The following is a 17966-nucleotide window of genomic DNA, read 5'->3' on the forward strand; positions in this document are numbered from 1 at the left end:
CCCTCTTTTCTCTCATAAATCCAAGTTAGGTGGGGCTGGGAATGTGGCTCAGTGGTAGAGTGCTTGCCTAGCATGCACAAAGCCCTGGGTTTGAGTCCTCAGAGCTACATAAACAGAAAAGGCCGGAAGTGGCATTGTGGCTCAAGAGGTAGAGTGCTAGCCTTGAGCAAAAAGAAGCTCAGAGACAGTGCTCAGGCCCTGAGTTCAAGCTGCAGGACTGGCAAAAAAATCCAAGTTAGGTGATTAAGTGTCTACTAGAAAGTAGGAAGGAGGGAAGATGTGGATATTTCAAAAAAAACAGCTTCCAGATCTTCAGTTCCCCCATTCTAAGAAATGTTCTGGCTAACACTAAATGTTAACCATCTTGGTCCTTCTTACCTCTCCTTTCACAATTGCCTTTCAACTTTACAAACACAAAAAAGTCAGGTGGGCACCAGTGGCTCACGCCTGTAATCCTATTTAGGAGGGTGAGTTCTGAGGATCATGGTTCAAAGCCAGCCTAGGCAGGAAAGGTCATGAGACTCTTACCTCCAATTAACCATTAAAAGGCCAGATATGGAGTTGTGACTCAAGTGGTAGAATGATAGCCTTGGGGTGGGAGGTCACGCTCAGGGACAGTGTCCAGGCTGAGTTCTAGCCCCAGGACCAAGACACACACACATGCATGCACACACGCACATACTCACTCACACATCATAATGATACATTACTGCAGTATCTCAGTTTGGAGCCAGCCAGGACAGGAAAGTCTGTGAGACTCTTATTTCTAATTAACCACCAAAAAGCAGGAAATGGAGTTCACCCAAGCCCCTGAGGCCAACCCCCAAGATGGGTACACACACACACACACACACACACACACACACACACACACACACACACACTTTCATAATAATTCTACTCTTGTTGAACCTTTTTATTTTTTAAAACAGGGAATCACTTTGAAAATGAATGAGCTCAATCATTGTATTGTTGCAAGGATTATGCATGGAGGCATGATTCACAGGCAAGGTAAGTTTCATCTGTAATGTTTTCTTTGCCTTACTTAACTTTTTTTTCTTATATTTTTGTGAGGCAGATAAAAGATCTGTTTGAGTTGTCTTTGAGTACCAGTCACTATTGCCTTATATTTGTTCTTCGGCTGTACATGCTACAGAATACACATATGATGAGAAAAATGTATTAGGCTTTGTGTGTCTCTGGACCACAGATAGACATTTTAGAGACCTTATGCAAAGGATTACAGAGCACCCTGAGATACTATTGTAAGGAAGATATCTTTACTGGAATACAAAACATATGCATAAGATCTATATTTAAAGAATAAATAAATATATAAAGTTAAATAAGTTTAGGAATGTGGTCTTCATAAGTTAGGACATCAGACAGTTATATAACTAATAGAATGAAAATTAAATAACACAGGGCTGGGGATATGGTCTAGTGGCAAGAGTGCTTGCCTCATATACATGAAGCCCTGGGTTCAATTCCCCAGCACCACATATACAGAAAACGGCCAGAAGTGGCACTATGGCTCAAGTGGCAGTGTGCTAGCCTTGAGCAAAAGAAGCCAGGGACAGTGCTCAGGCCCTGAGTCCAAGCCCCAGGACTGGCAAAAAAAAATTTAAATAACACAAGATGTCAAATCAATGAGTAAATTCTTAATAGTTGCCATAGGAAGGCAGTCATTCAGAGAAGAATGACTCTTTTGAAGAAGTAAAACTTCAGTTGCATTGATCAAAGTATATTGTATTTATAAACTGCTTTGTGTAAATGGAAACTCCTTTGTACAACTACCTGAAGATAATTTAAAAATAAATAGCTAGCCAGGTGCAGGTGGGTGGTTCATGCCTGTAATCCTAGCTACCTAGGAGGCTGAGAACTGAGGATTGCCATTCAAAGCCAGCCCGGGCAGGAAAGTCCATGAGATTCTTATCACCAATTAACCACCAGAAAACCGGAAGTGGGACTGTGGTTCAAGTGGTAGACTGGTAGCTTTGAGCTGAAGAGCTCAGGGACAGTACCCAGGGCCCGAGTTCAAGCTCCACTACTGACAATCAATCAATCAATCAATAGCTGCAGTTGATTGTCAGGGGTAGGCAGGATTTGGGTATGTAGACTTACGGTATTCTTTAAAAGGACTTTGTATGCACTAATATTACAGGATATTATCAATGATTCTCCTGGCAGGTTCCTTTTTTTGAGATATGTTAAAAGTACACATGTACTTCATTTATTTCCAATCCTACTTTTCTTTCTACCATAAGCATTTAAAACTAAAACCTCAGTCTAGCAGTAGAGCTCACTAGTAGAGTGCTTGCCTCAAATGTGTGAAGCTTTGAGTTTGTGATCCCCAGCATGGGAAGAAGGAAGAGATTAACAAGGGACTAAACTCTCCTCTATTACTATAACTACATCCCACCAATTTCAATATGCATCATTTTATTGTCATCCCATTATTCATGGTTTTACATTTGTATTATGATCCTTTTCATCTCCTATAAGGTACTTAAAAGTGTTATTTTATGTTCCACATTTAAGGAGATTTTACTGTGTTTCTGAAATGTATCTTTAACTGCATTGTACTCAGAGAATGTGGTATGCATAACAACATTGCTCAGTCTTGTTAACACTTGCTTTGTAGCATAGCACTTGAATCATTTTCCTAAGTGGTTCATGTGTGTACTAATTTATTTTATAATTGCTACTGCACCATTCCCTGTAAAATGACTGGACTGGTGTTAATGTTTCTGTTCAAATCTGCTACATCTTGACTAATGTTTTGTCATCTTGACCAATCAGTAACTGTTGAAACGTATCATTATTATGATTAGGATTTTTCAGTTTCTCTTGTTAGATCTCTTGATTTGGGCTTATCTATTTGAAACTATGTTGTTGGGTACATAGTAACACATATTAACCATTTCTATCCTTAATAGTACTTTGTAGTTGAAACCTTTCATCTAGCTTTAATATAGTTATTCCAGCCTTATCTCAGTATTTCCTAGTGTATCTGCTTTCATCCTTTTATCTCAATTATCCTGTGCCTGTTTGCTTTAATCTTTCAAACATTGCCAAAGCTAGCTTTTTTACTTTCATATATTCTGATTATCTCTATCTGATTATGAGTTAGTGCATTTAATATTATGAGGATTCATCTTGCTTCTTTTTTATGTGTTTATTCCATTTTAATTGATTTATCATTCTTTTCTATTTCATTGTCTCCCTGCTGTTTAGAACTTAACCCCATTTTTATTATTTTGGTGGTTACCTTGAAATTTTACCATGCATATTTAATTTTTCGTCACTAAAGTTAAACAATGTAAGTTAAACATTCTTTTGAGACAAAGTCTTGCAGTGTTGCTCAGGCTAATTGCATTTGTAATTCTGTCCCAGTCTCGTGAGTAACTTCAATTACAGGCAGGAACCACCACACTCATCTTCATCCCACTCTCAAACAATACAAAGACATAGGAACACTAAACATGGTCACACTCTTTCTTATGTATTCTTCTGTCTCAGCATTCTAGTTCTATCCTATTTTAAATGTACAAATTTTAAATTAATATTAGTATACTTATGCAACTATTTTTGTTTGGATATATACAAAGTTGACAATTTTATCTGCTTTTTGTTCCTTCTAAGACCATCCTTTGGGGAACATTATTTGATATTGAAAAGTCCAGTGTTACTACAATTGTCCTTGCTTTGTAGGTGATTGTCTTTTTTGTTGGATGTTTTTAAGATATTTTCTCTATGATGTTTGAGATACTATTATTCCTGGATCTGTGCAATCATGTTTTCATCAGTTCAAGAAAATTGGCAATCATTATCCAAACACAGCATCACATGCATGTTGCACATTCCTCCTATATCTCTTGTAGCTTTTTAAAATCTAGTCTTTATTTTTTGTTTCCCGTTTCCTTTAAGTCTTTATTTCTCTGACCTGAGCACTGTCCCTGCTCAATGTTAGCACTCTGCCACTTGATCCATAGCTCCACTTACGGCTTTTTGGTACCTAATTGACATAAGAATCTCATGGACTCTCCTGTCCGAGATGGCTCTGAACCATGATCCTCAGATCTCAACCTCCTGAGTAGCTAGGATTGCAGGCATGAGCCATCAGCACTTGGCTCACTTACCGCCCCCCCCCCCCCCGATTCTTCTGAGACCCTTGTTATCATCTGTCTTTTGCAGGATTCACTTTCTTACGATGTCTGTGATACTGTCCATGAGGGTACCAGTGATACTCAGTAAAGAACATTTTTTTGAGTTGTTCTGTCATGGGTCTTTGCTCAAGATGTTGATCATTTTCTTCAAATCTTGTTTTCAGCACTTGATTGTGTGTTTCTTCATTATCATGCACAGGATCTGGTCCAGGGATAGGTTTAGTCTATTCATAGAGAATGTCCACAGAAGGGTGGTAGCATACAATTATCCTGCCATCAGATGTCTAAGCAAGCTCCACTTTGCACTTCTAGTCATCTGGAAGAGAAGAATAGGTAGATTTATGACAAACACAAGATAAAACTCTGTTTTGGATCAGAGATAAATGCTTCAAGATAGTTCTCTTTAATATCACTCACTTTACTGCTGCTATCATGGTGTATCAGGATACTTATCAGACAGGATAAGGGAAGATATTTCCATAAGGGAAGAAATTGCCCATAAAATCTGTTTCTAGGCACACCAAGTTTCATTCTGTGGAGCCCACCCTTTTGCCTCCACACGCAAGTTTTTGTTTTAGTCATTTGTTTTTATTTTCAGATCTATCTGTTCATACCTATTAGTCTCTTGGGGCCCACCTTTGCAACTGAATCTTCATCTTTCAATATTGAACATATGGCTGTTTTATAGTCTCTGACTATTCCAGCATCTTTTGTCAATGAGAATCTAAATTTGGTGCTGATAACTCTTACAATAGAGTTCCTTGATTGTTGTAGTCAGTGGAAGCGCCGGGTATTTAAACTGTAAACACTTTTCCCTAGAGAGGGTTTATTCCTCATTCTACTGGTTGCCATGCCATGGTATGCCACTGATCTGAGTCTTGACTCCCTAGAGAATCCTAGGTGCAGTTTCATTCTCTTGCTATCAGCCCAAGGCCCCAAATCCAGCTAGCAGGTATTGCTGCTTTGGCACTCAGTCATTTCACCCTGAATTTGCCACCATCTGAATTCACTCTGCAAGGTCCTGTTGCATAGAGGGGAAAGGGAGAGGTGAAAATGAGACATGCTCTTAGATGTTTGAAATCCTTTGTGAGACTAGTCACTCTTTTTTTTTTTTTTTTTTTTTTTGTTAGTCCTAGGCCGTGAACTCGGGGCCTGAGCACTGTCCCTGGCTTCTTTTTTGCTCAAGGCTAGCACTCTGCCACTTGAGCCACAGCGCCACTTCTGGCCATTTTCTGTATATGTGGTGCCGAGGAATCGAACCCAGGGCCTCATGTATACGTGGCAAGCACTCTCGCCACTAGGCCATATTCCCAGCCCCGACTAGTCACTCTTAATCTGCCCTAGGCAGGATAGAATTTTAAGTCGGATTGGGTTTGGTTTGGTTTGGTGGTTCTAGAATTGGGATCAGGATCTTGCACTTACTAGGCTGGCACTATACTGCTGAGCTACATCTCCAGCCCTATTTTTCACCAGTTATTTTTATGACAGGATGTCACTTCCTGCCCAGGTGTGTACTCCTGAACTTCAATCTGACTACTGTTAAACTTCCAATCATTACCAGTTTCCACTCATAGAGATGTAGTCTTTGATACCTGTCTACCCAGGCTGGCCTGGCACCATGATCCATCCAATCTCAGCCTCACATGTAGTGTGAGATGACAGGCATACACCAGTGCACCAGCTATTGGTTGAGAAAGAGTCTTGAAAACTGCCTTGGTGGCCTCAAACTTCAGTCTTCCTGATCTCAGCCTCACGAGTAACTAGGATTACAAGAGTGGGCCATCAGTGCCCAGCTATGAGAAAGCCTTTGAGTGCCCAGTCAGTGATGTTTTGAACGCAAAAATCCCCTGATTTTCATTTTAGTGTTGTTATGACAGCATAGAGCAGTTATTGCCCATAACTCATGGCCACATTACTTTCTTTTATTCTCTCTCTCTCTCTCACACACACACAGACACACACACACACACACACACACACACACACACACACATACACACATTCCCCAACATTCTTAGGCATTTTATTTATGTGCACATTAGTATGTGCCTCTAAAAAATACTACAAGTATTTCATACTTAAACTAGATTAGCATGTAAATGCATACATAGTTAACAAATAAGGAAGCAAAATTGTAAATAGCATTCTACACATTGGTTCTCAGTCCCTTTTTTCCAGTTGATCTAGTACAGGATGCTGAAATGCCGAGCAAATTATTATAAAAAGATGAACTTATGTGTAGTGTTGTAGATGTTATCATATCACAGTTCTTATGAAATTGACAACTTTTGTCTTATAGTAGGTAGATCATAATAGCAACACAGAATTACAAAATGCTTACTAGCCAAGAATAATTCTAAGCCCTTCTCCAAGTACTAACTTCATTGAGTCCTCAAAAGAGGAGTAATTTTTGTCTCCACTTTATAAAAATGAAAACTGAAGCATGGAAAGTTTCACTAATTTCTCCAAACTCTTAAAAGTAGTGAGTGAAGACCATTAGGCAAAGGTTATCTTGCATTTTGTGTTTTTGTTTTTGTGTATTACCTGATGAACGTGTTTATAGCTTTGCATAGTGATTTTGCATAAATTTATAAAATTACGCCTAAAAAAGTTAAGTGAGGAAGCTGGAATTGGAACCCTGGCAGTCTGGATCTTAAAGCTGTAGTTTCAACGCCACACGACCCACTGCCTCTCTCAGAAGAAGAACACAGTCACACAGCCAGCAAGCCAGACAGCAAGCCATTCTGTGCCTTCTGCAAATAGACATATCTGTTTTGAGGAGTTTGCTAATTTCAAGGAGTTTAATAATTTTACTGCAGCCTAATTTGTATCTGTTTCTGAAATAGTGCCTGTCAATATGTAACTTAATTTTGAATTACATTACTGCTTTGGGATTTTATTATTGTAAAAGCATATAACATTTCAGGTTTATGATTTTGTGTAATTTCTTAGGTACACTTCATGTTGGTGATGAGATTCGAGAAATCAATGGCATTAGTGTGGCTAACCAAACAGTGGAACAGCTGCAGAAAATGCTTGTAAGTGAATATACGCTTTCATTTTGAGGGGGGTTGTTTTCTTTTGGGTTTTTTTTTTGTAGGTAAACTTGATCCTAGCTACTCAGGAGTCTGAGGATCATGGTTTGAAGGCAGACTGGACAGGAAAGTCTATGAGACTCTTATCTCCAACTAATCACAGAAAAAGCCGGAAGTAGCACTGTGGCTCAAGTGGTAGAGTGCTAGCCTTGAGCAAAATGAGGCTTAGGAACAGCGCCCAGGCCCAGAGTTCAAGCCCCAGGACCAGCAAATAATAACAATAATAATAATAATTAATAAACTTGGCCTCATTAACTTGTTTTTAATACATAAATAATGAGTATGAATTTTCATAATCCCAGTGTTTCATGCTCCATCCTTTCAGTGAACTATAACTTATTTACATTCATAAAAACTGACAACCAAGGAAATGTTTAAATGCACTTTTATATGTTTAAATGTCCACCTCTTGCACCTAAAGATAAACCTTCCCAGTATGTACTGGCGAACTCATTTCTCACTGACCTCAAATCTCCTGCATCAGCAATGTCAGAAACCTCTTTCCTGTTTAGCTGAGTCACAGGCAGCTGTAGTGGATTTCTCTGCAGCAACATCGAAAGCCACTGTAAACCAGGACATTTTGACCATACATTTCAAAATCTATGTTTCAATAGGCTTTTCTGATTAAAAACTTAAAAAAAGAACTAGCAGCAGCAGAAACAGCAGAATAGCAGAGCCTTGCTTGTGTTCACAGCAAGCAGAGGGGGATATTTTAGACCTGATTGTTCCTCTTGCTGCAATGCAGCAGCCTTCCTATGTAATGATTACTCATTAGGTTTGAAATAAGCATCACAGACTCACCAAAATTAATGAAGTAAAATGTAAATTTTGTAGAGCACACTATCATAAAGTAACATATGAAAGAGGATTTTTATGGCATTACATAATTGGTTGTCTAGTTCCATTTTCAGACACTTTTACAAGGCATGTCTTTTAGAGTGTTTTGTACTCATGTCTATAAAAAGCTAACCATCCAAGATCTGGGAAACCATTCATTGCTGATACAAGGCAGTCACCCTTGACTATGCTAGGCCTTTCCCAGAAACTTCTGCTGTTCGCCTGAGCAGTCCCTGACTTCTTATTAGATTACCTTTTAGGGCTGGGTGCTGTCAGGTGGCTTACGCTAATTGCACCCACATGTTTTGAGTGGGTTCTTTTGTGTTTTTGTGTGCACCATTTGTTTGTGAGAGAACTCTCCTTCTTTTCCCCCTCCAGAGGGAAATGCGGGGGGAGTATTACCTTCAAGATCGTGCCAAGCTACCGCACTCAGTCTTCGTCCTGTGAGGTAATGACTCTAACAAACCATCGCCATCTCCTCTGAGTTCTTAACTAACTGTCTGCTGATGGCTGAATGTTTTTGCTTTCTGGGAAATTGTTTCTGCCTGTGCTGTTAGATCACTTGCACACCAATTTTACAACAAAGATAACGGAACAGAGGAGGTCCCATCCACCTACTCAGCCCAGCTTCCATGTGGCTCTTCTCAGCACTTGAACTTTTTGCAGGCTGAAATCGCACCCAAATATAGAGAAGCTACAAAGAATAACATAAGGTTGATAAAGAAAAACATGGAGTCTCTGAGGGGGGAAGGATCTTAATTGCAATCATATTTCCAGGAAGTGTACATTCTCTTCCGTCATTAAGAAATATCATAGTTCTTCTTTCCAAGAATCTGAGAAGTAATCTGTTTCTGTTGAGAGTTTTTCCAATCATTGTGATAAGTCTCAAGATGAATATTAAGCCACTGATTAATTGAATACTGACTTTACTACAAGAATATAGGCTCTTGCAACTTTTGATAAAATTGTATGTATCTAGAATGTGAAGTGATTCATAAACAAATTAGATTTACTAGAATAACACTATCTCAAAGTTTCTTTCCTAAAATAGGTTTGTCCTATGGAGATTGAAGCTCTTCTAATATTATGTTGGTTATGAAATGAGAGTCAAAAGTATTCTTTCCATATCTGGAAATATAAACTGGCATAAATAGTATCCTTCTTTGGTCACAGCACTTTCAGCTTGAGTATTATTTATTGAAGCTTATGTTCTCTTGTGTATCTTCCAAGAATATGAGCATCAATATGAAGTGCACATCTTCTAAAGTTAATTTTTAAGACTGACAGGTAACTTATTGGATTTGTACTTAGGACAATATAAGGAAGGAATTATAATATTTTTCTAGTCCCTAGTGGTGCTATAAATTTGACAAGAAAAAAGTCAGAGGCTACACACTTCTTTCTAAACCTTTTCAAGACATATGTAAGAATTTGTAGTTTTGTCACATAATACATTAGTGGGTCATGACAATGGAGTATCCATTATGTTGGGTCTTGAGCTCCTCTTGGTGGCTTCTTATGGAACTTCAATTAACAGTATGTTTGGGAAGAAAATACAAAACTACTTCTGTTTCAGGACTCAGAGTATTGGCATTTGTTACCTAGAGCACAAACCCTGCAGACAAAGTGAAAATGTTGTGCATACATTTTATATAAATAATTTTCATAATCTAAAATTATGAGTGTTCCCCACGCCTGTAATTTTCTCAGCTGCTGAAGAAGTTAGGAAATATAGATAGGTAGATAGATAAATAGATAGATACATAGATAGATAGATAGATAAATAGATAGATAGATAAATAGATAGATAGGCCAACCAGAAGATAGAATTAATTATTAATATATTTCTCTTGTTTTTTAAATGGTTGAACTCCTTTTTGAGTTATTATGTAAATTCTATGCTGTGGAGTAAGGAGATGCACTTTTTTACCTTCTACATCTTTGAATATGCAAAACAATAAAGATATTCATATCATAGACATCCACCATCTCTACTCTCACCTTTTTTATTGTTTTAAAGGTGATATATAAAAAAAATAAATAAAGGTGATATATAGAGGGGTTACTGTTTCATAAGTCAGGTAGTAAGTACATTTCTTTTTGGACAATGTCATCCCTTCCCTTCCCTTGCTCTCTCCCAGTTTTTCCCTCCCATTCCCACCCATAAGTTGTATAGTTCATTTTCAACCTAGTGTCTAGTGAGTACCACTGCTATGTTTGTTCACTCTTTCTTCCACTCCCACCTTTTTGACCTTCCTATGCAGTATTCAAGCCTGCAGTGAGACTTACCAGCTTGGGCAAGCCTTCCCTCAGGCCTTTGGCAAAAGGGTGGACCTCTCGCTTGCCCTTTTGACTTGAGTCCTGAAGAGTGGCACCTGGAGATCAGCCTGCTTACTAATGTTTTTGAATCCTCCTCTAAAGGATCCCATTACTTTTAAGGCTGACATTTCAAAGACTGGCTCAAAAAGAACACAACAAAACCACAAGTGTTAAAACACTTACTTTGTTTCTCTCCTTCCTCTTACATTAAAGTTGCCTTCAACCACTAAGAGAACGGTGCCTGAAAGGATTTCGTGTGTTGAATAGTAGAGAGTGTGAGATCTAGGAGTGGACTCTCAGAAGAATAGTTGTGGTCCAGTTAGTATAACAGTGTTAGAAGCTTGGAATTTGTATTTAAATCCATCTACCAAAATGTATAAACCCAAAAGAGTTCTTCTCTGGTATATAGCTATCTTTTACCCCACCCCACCCCTGTTAGTAATCTTTTTAGTAATATTTATTTTAGGAAGATTTTGAGGTGGTTAAAACATTGGAAATCTTGCTCTTAGGTTCATTTCTTTCCAAACTGAGTTATTCAGTAATTCTTGACACTGAGGTACCTAGAAACCATTCATTGCTTTTCTAGCCTAGTCTTTAATAAATGGTAGGCAGTTGGTATCTCCTGCACAATAATTTTAGACTAATGCTTGTCATCCTAAGATATGGTTTTAATATCACGACATTCCTTGGAGTGTCATTCTAAGAAAGCAAAGGTTGCCAGGTGCCAGTGGCTCACACCTGTAATCCTAACTACTCAGGAGACTGGAATCTGAGAATTGCAGTTCAAAGACAACCCAAGCAGGAAAGTCTGTGAGACTCTTGTCTCTTAATAAACTACTTGAAAGCCAGAAATGAATCTGTGGATCAAGTGATAGAGTGCTAGCCTTGAGCAAAAGAAGCTCAAAGACAGCACCCAAGCTCTGAGTTCAAGCCCCAGGACCGGCACCAGAAAAGAGAGAGAGAAAGAGGAGAAAGAGACAGTAAAGGAGAGAGAAAGACGAGGTAACAAACAGTACAAGAAATGTATCCAATGCCTAATATATGAAACTGTAACCTCTCTGTAATTCAGTTTGATAATAAAAAAATAAAAAAGAGAAAGAAAAAAAAGGAGAGAGAAAGAGAGGGGGAAGGAAGGAAGTAGAAGGGGGAAGGGAGGGGGAAGGAAAGAGAGCGATGGAGGAAAGAGAGAGAGAGAAAGAGAAAAGAAAAAGAAAGAAAGGGTTATAGAATGTGGGAAGTAGGAAAGAAATGATTAATGAGTGACAGCAGTTGCCCCTTCTAATATGTGAACTTTCAAACTGCAAAAAATCTTTCATACTTCTATGAATCATGCAAGCATGTCAGTATGGCACCTTTATAGCTCTAACATCAGAAGAAATGGTTGTCAGACTGTGTAACTGTTGATGTAAATATCTCTGTGTTTCTGTGCTGGTGTTCTGTGTTAATGAACCTTGTGTCTTATTTCAGAGAGATTCCCCCTCCACTTCCAGACAGTCCCCTGCTAATGGTCATAGCAGCACTAACAATTCTGTTTCGGTAAGAACTCTAGCTCCACACAGCCAAGTGTGACAATTTTGTTGGTGCTCACCTGCCATGAGTGTTCTAGTTACGTGTGTTCAGTGGAAATACTGTCTTCTGCCGATATACAAGGCTACTGCAACTACAATGCAGTTTACTCCTGGGGCGGGGGGAATCTTTTCCAACTTACCCTTCTCCTTTAAAATCCCTTTGGTTAGCTTACATCTGAAGAACTGTAGTTCAAGACTGCTGTGGTCATTCTAAAACTGTCACTGTGCCACCCACCAGTGTGGATGACTTCAGTCAAAAACTACACAAAGGATATACATGGAAATTTCTTTAAATTTCTAAATTGTTTTTCATTCGAACACAAATTAAGAAATATAAGGATTTTGCAGAGTAGGCATTTGGGTGTTCTTGGGCTTTGTGGTTTTCCATTCGGAAGGATATCAGCACCATGTTTTAGTTTCCGCTATCTAAGTTTACGAATTGGTGTGCCCTCTGTTATTGTGGTACGTGCACATATTTTTGTGAACTATAAGCATTGCCTGGATATGAAAAGCAAAAGGAACTGGCTTCCAACTGCACTTAAGCCACGCTGGTATCACATCTTTAACACAAAGTACTTTGTATTAGACTGGAACTTGGAAATTTTCCAATGCTTCAGAGCTATCCACTTTGGAATATTCTTTGTGCAAACAGAAGCACTTACAGGTGCAGGTTTGCAGCCTGTGGGATGACCAAATCTTCCCTAAGTTGCTGATACTGCTGTGTATCATCCAGTTGCAATGAGGGAGAGTTCTAAGAATATGGCAGGATTGCTTTTTTTTCCCCTGCCTTTTCATTTGCCCTATCCAAGAAAATTGTAAATAATTTAGAGATCGTCTCAAATGGAATAATATTCTAAGTATATCAGTAAGAAATTTTATACAATTGTCCTTAATTTTATTTCCAAAGGACATAGGCTACCAAAGGAATAAATTTCTAATAGTTAATATATCATTATTTTGAATGATTTTTAAAATCCATATAGCCATTGAACTTTCCAAAATCTACTTGGTTAGAATGACTAAGTTGAAAAGGGTGGAGCTCTTTTTAGGTCTAGGGGTTTTTTTTTTGTAATAGGCTATTTCACCCGCAGTGGCTTTTGTGTTGAAGATGCTGAGTTGTTTCTTAAGAACACATTTTCTCTCTGCTTCAACTTACCTGCTTTCTTCAGCTTGCTGCTAAATGGCCTGGGTTTGATTTTTTTGATAACCTTTCTGAGAAATGGAATAATGTATATGATCTCTTTACAACTTAAATCTAGCTCATTTTTAACCATATTGTAACAGAACACACAAATTACCTTGTACTCTTGACAAGTAAATGAAAATTTTTCTCCTGGGTTGGCTTTATTCTACAGGACTTGCCATCAACCACCCAACCAAAAGGACGACAGGTGAATAGATATCCTCTATAGAAACTTCTCTAAACTGAGCCGCTAATAGCCAATCCTTTATTAACCCTTTCCATCCCATAATGTCTGCATTTTAGACCATAACATTTAAGCGTTGAGAGCTTGTACCATTTCATTTTAACAACATTATACATGACTAATTCGCTATACAAACTTATTCCTCACATCATTGTACCTCTGATGGTTATTGTAATTTCAACCTGATAATTTTGTACTGCTGATGGTCAAGAATTCAACCTTTGAGTGTCTTATGGGACTGCCTAGAGGGGAATCATTTTAAAGGTCACAAAATTCCTTGGATTCTAAAAATAAGTAAAGAGTACATGCTGATGAAAATTTTGAAGCAATTTTCTAAAGTTGAAAGATTTCTCTTAAATTTATATTTGCAAAAAGCGATTTATAATGCAAAACAAGAAAAGGAACACAAATATCCTGGCTTTTCATCCTGATAGGCCTATATGACTTCAAATATGAGAAGTTAAGTGCTGTCTAGCTTTCAAAGTGTCAGCACTTTGAAAGTATGGATTTTAGGTGCCAGTGCACCTAAATTTTAATTGTATTGGGCTGCACTGTGAAAATATGAAACAGAAAAACTACACAATGTTTCCAAAGCCTTCAGGTTGGTTTTACAGTGACTTAAACATTAATATTCAAGTATAATTTTAAGAGGTAGCATTTCTATAAAAGATTTTTTGAAATGTGTTTAAAAATAATCTGATATTGAGTTGAGAACTACGTAACTTAGCTCTTAATAGGGTTTCCTCATAGTCTTTCCTAAGGCTGAATAATTGAGGCAACTCTGGATATATAGAACCTTATTTTCAAGCATTTAAAATCCAGTCATTCACAAATCACTGCTATATTACAATCCCTTGTATGTATATCTGTTTCCAAAGTTAATTCACATATCATAAAATTCATAGCCTGGAACTATGCATGTCTTAAAGATCTATGCTGATTTTGGATGTCACACTGGCAAAGTAAGAGTTTAATTTTTTTCTGTCTCAGAAGCATAGAACACAAATCTAATGCCTAAATATTTTTGAAGGAATAAACCTATTTTTACACTTTTTAAAATTGTTTGGGTCGTATGTACATTTATTGGCAGTGTGTAGACATACCACTAGTTGTCATATAAGCATTTTACAACAAGATACCAACCCAGAGTTCTTGCTAGTGCTACATCATGTACTGCTTTTCCATTAAAAATCTGTTGTGACTGCCGGGCACTATTGGCTCACACCTACAATCTTAGCTATTCAGGGAGCTGAAATAGGAGGATCATAGTTTGAAGCCAGCCCAGTCAGGCAAGTCCATGAGACTTTTACCTCCAATTAACCACCGAAAAGCAGGAAGCAGAGCTGTAGCACAAGTGGTAGAATGCTAAGCTTGAGCAAAAAAAGTTCAGGGACAACATCTAGCCCTGAGTTCAAGCCCCAGAAATGGTATACACACAAAAATCTGTGACTGTCAGTCACTATGGCTGCCACACTATCATGACCATAACATCACCAAAACCCATACAATTTTTTAAAATGGCAAGCACATTACTCTCTAATTACAGAAGTATTCTATTTCATAGAAAGCAGAAATTAAAGCCAAACACTGGTGGCTAACACCTGTAATCCTAGGTACTCAGGAGGATCTGAGGATCATGGTTCAAAGCCAGCCTGGACAATACAGTCCATGAGACTCTTATCTCCAATAAACTACTCAGAAAAGCCAGCAGTGGCACTGTGGCTCAAAGTTGTAGCGAGCTAGCCTTGAGCATAAAGCTCAGGGACAGAGCCCTTGCCCAGAGTTTGAGCCCCACAGGAAAAAAAGAGAAAAAAAGCAGAAAATAAGTCTTTGTTTTTATTACACAAGCATTTTAAGTGGTCCTCCCAAGTAAAGACAGCAAAGTTTTGAAGCTATACCCATCAAAAGTAGTGGATTGTTTCTAGTGGTAGTTTTTTGTGTTGTATTTCCATGCATTGTTTTGGCTTTTACCATCCTTTGTCCTGTTTGTATTGTGTTTGTGTGGTTATGACATTAGAGCTTGCTGTTTTCCATCACATCACTATGGCCTCCTTTCTTACAAACTCCTGTTTTATAGATCTATGTAAGAGCACAATTTGAATATGATCCAGCCAAGGATGACCTCATCCCCTGCAAAGAAGCTGGCATTCGATTCAGAGTTGGTGACATCATCCAGATTATTAGTAAGGATGATCATAATTGGTGGCAGGGTAAACTGGAAAACTCCAAAAATGGAACTGCAGGTCTTATTCCTTCTCCTGAACTTCAGGAATGGTATGTTTTTGTGGCTTTTCGATTTTCAACTTCCTAATCTGTCTTATTATAAACCCTGTTTGATATAGTCTTTTGCTTTGCTAGCCAAACAAAATTCAAATCAGTCATCCCAGAATTCTATGTCTTCAGCATGTAGTAGGATGCTAGTTAGTCAGCTCTGTATTTCATGAATAAGGGAAGGAAGGTTTGGCAGGAGGTTTTGTGACTAGCCTTGATTCTCATAGGCAGAACCCTCCATGCCTGCAAGCTATTGTAATCCTTTTAGAACTGTGTTTTCTTCCAAGTGTCTTTTCTGCCAGCCACTATCTGTAATCCTAGCAACCCAAGAGGCTGAGATCTGAGGACCATGGTTCAGAGACAGCCCAGGCAGGAAAGTCTGTGAGAGTCTTAGCTGCAATTAGCCACTAGAAAACTAAAAGTGGCACTATAGCTCAAGTGGTAAAGTTCTAGGTTTGATTGAGCAAAAATGCTGAGAAACGGGGTCCAGGCCCCAAGGCCAAGCTCCATGACTGACAAAAATAAGATAAAATAAAAAATATCTTTTCTGATGCTGGGCCCTGGTGGCTCACGCCTGTAATCCTACCATCTCAGTAGGCTGAGATATGAGGATCCTGATTCAAAAACAGTCCAGGCAGGGAAGTCTGTGAGACTCTTATCTTTAATTAACTACTAAGAAGCCAGAAGTGAAGCTGTGACACAAGTGGTACCTTGAGCAAAAAAAAAAACTGAAGGAAAATACCCAGGCCCTGGGTTCAAGCCTCAGGACCAGCAAAAACAAAAGTCTAGGGTAGAGAGGTAACTCAGAGATCAATGCTTGCCTGGTATGTATGAGGCCCTCAGCTCTATTCCCAGAAAGAGAGACAGAGAAATCGAGGGAGGGAGAGAGAAAGAAGAATGGAGGGAAAGAGGGAAGAAGAGATTAAGATGGCCTATTCTGTTAGAAAGTTTAAGCACTGAAAGCAAGCTAAAGTCAGACAGGAAGACTTGGATAATAGCTTAGGTGGATACACAAGATCTGAAGTTCAAACCTAATAACAAAAGCAGAGGGAAGAGACTAGAGTGTGGTTCAAGTGCCTGAATTCAAAACCCTGGTAGAGCCAAGAAAAATTATGTCAGACAGGCTTTTTAGACTCTTTTTTAACTAAAACAAGATGAGACAGATCAGTATGTATTTTATAAAATCTATCAATGCTGCTATTATCATTTGCATAATTGAACTTTTTATAACTATATGTGGTCTTACCTTTAGCCAATATCTACCAGAAATTAGTACGAAAAAGTAACTTCCTGTCTGAGTTTTGTTTCACATACCAAAACACAACAACCTGCCGAGCAGCCTTCTGCCATTATCCCTACCCACCCCCCAACACAAAAAATACTTGACCTAGCTAGAAGGTTCAAAGACATTGTGTCTATAGACATTGCAAACTGTTTTTTTTCACCCATTTTCCTCACTAGTTACAAGCTTTCTCAGCTCATCACTTTCACTTGTTTCAGTTATCCCATATTTCTCAAAAATATTCTTAAATTTACAATGTTGGGAGATGCCATTTTATACATGAGGAAGCAATGGCCCAAACAAAGAGACAGCAGCCTGCCATCTGGCAGTAAGAAAGCAATTTCTAAGTCATATTGATGCTGCTGCTGTTATACTCTGGCTGATATTTACATTTTACAAAACATCCCCTTGAATTCTGCTATGTGTTCGGAGCATTTATTTAAAATAATCATGTAGATTCCAGTCCTCTTTTCCCTAGTCAGATCATCTGTGTAAATCATGGTTCATCAATATGTAGAACTCCAGAGGGATTCTGAGAAATGGCAATGGGGGGATAAAACAATTTGCTTCCTTTTTTCTGGACTAGATAGTTAGTCCTCATGGTGGACTGGATTATTTGGATCAATCTCCTTGCAGAAAAATAAATGCATACATACAAACATAAATAAAACAGCTTACTTACCTGGTGCCAGGAGCTCATGCCTGTAATTTTAGCTACTCAGGAGGCTGAGATATGAGGATTACAGTTCAAAGCCAGCCTGGTGGGAAGATTTGTGAGACTTATAGTTCCAGTTAACTACCAAAAAGCCAAAAATGGTGCTGTGTCTCAGTGATAGAGCACTAGCATATAGCACAAAAGTTCATGGACAGTACCTGAATTTAAGTACCTGACAGGCCCTGAGCTTAAGCCCCAGGATAGGCACCAAAAAATTAGGCATTCTCCTACATTGCTTGTAGGAGTGTAAATCCATACAATCTCACTGGAAAATAATTTGATC

General features: G+C 38.4%; 1 protein-coding gene and 1 pseudogene across 1 annotated transcript in view; one reads left to right on the top strand and one right to left on the bottom strand.

Annotated features, from left to right (window-relative positions):
• Positions 1–17966, top strand: part of Cask (calcium/calmodulin dependent serine protein kinase) — a 333827-nt gene that overhangs the window by 283387 nt on the left and 32474 nt on the right. Inside the window, exons 15-20 of the mRNA XM_048336639.1 lie at positions 933–1011; positions 7122–7211; positions 8482–8549; positions 11888–11956; positions 13344–13379; positions 15493–15689. Of these exons, the coding sequence (XP_048192596.1) occupies positions 933–1011; positions 7122–7211; positions 8482–8549; positions 11888–11956; positions 13344–13379; positions 15493–15689 (539 nt within the window). The remainder of the gene's footprint in view (positions 1–932; positions 1012–7121; positions 7212–8481; positions 8550–11887; positions 11957–13343; positions 13380–15492; positions 15690–17966) is intronic.
• LOC125344025 lies at positions 4154–4868 on the bottom strand (annotated as a pseudogene).

This window comes from Perognathus longimembris, chromosome 28 (assembly GCF_023159225.1).
Source record: "Perognathus longimembris pacificus isolate PPM17 chromosome 28, ASM2315922v1, whole genome shotgun sequence".
Taxonomy (NCBI): Eukaryota; Metazoa; Chordata; class Mammalia; order Rodentia; family Heteromyidae; genus Perognathus; species Perognathus longimembris.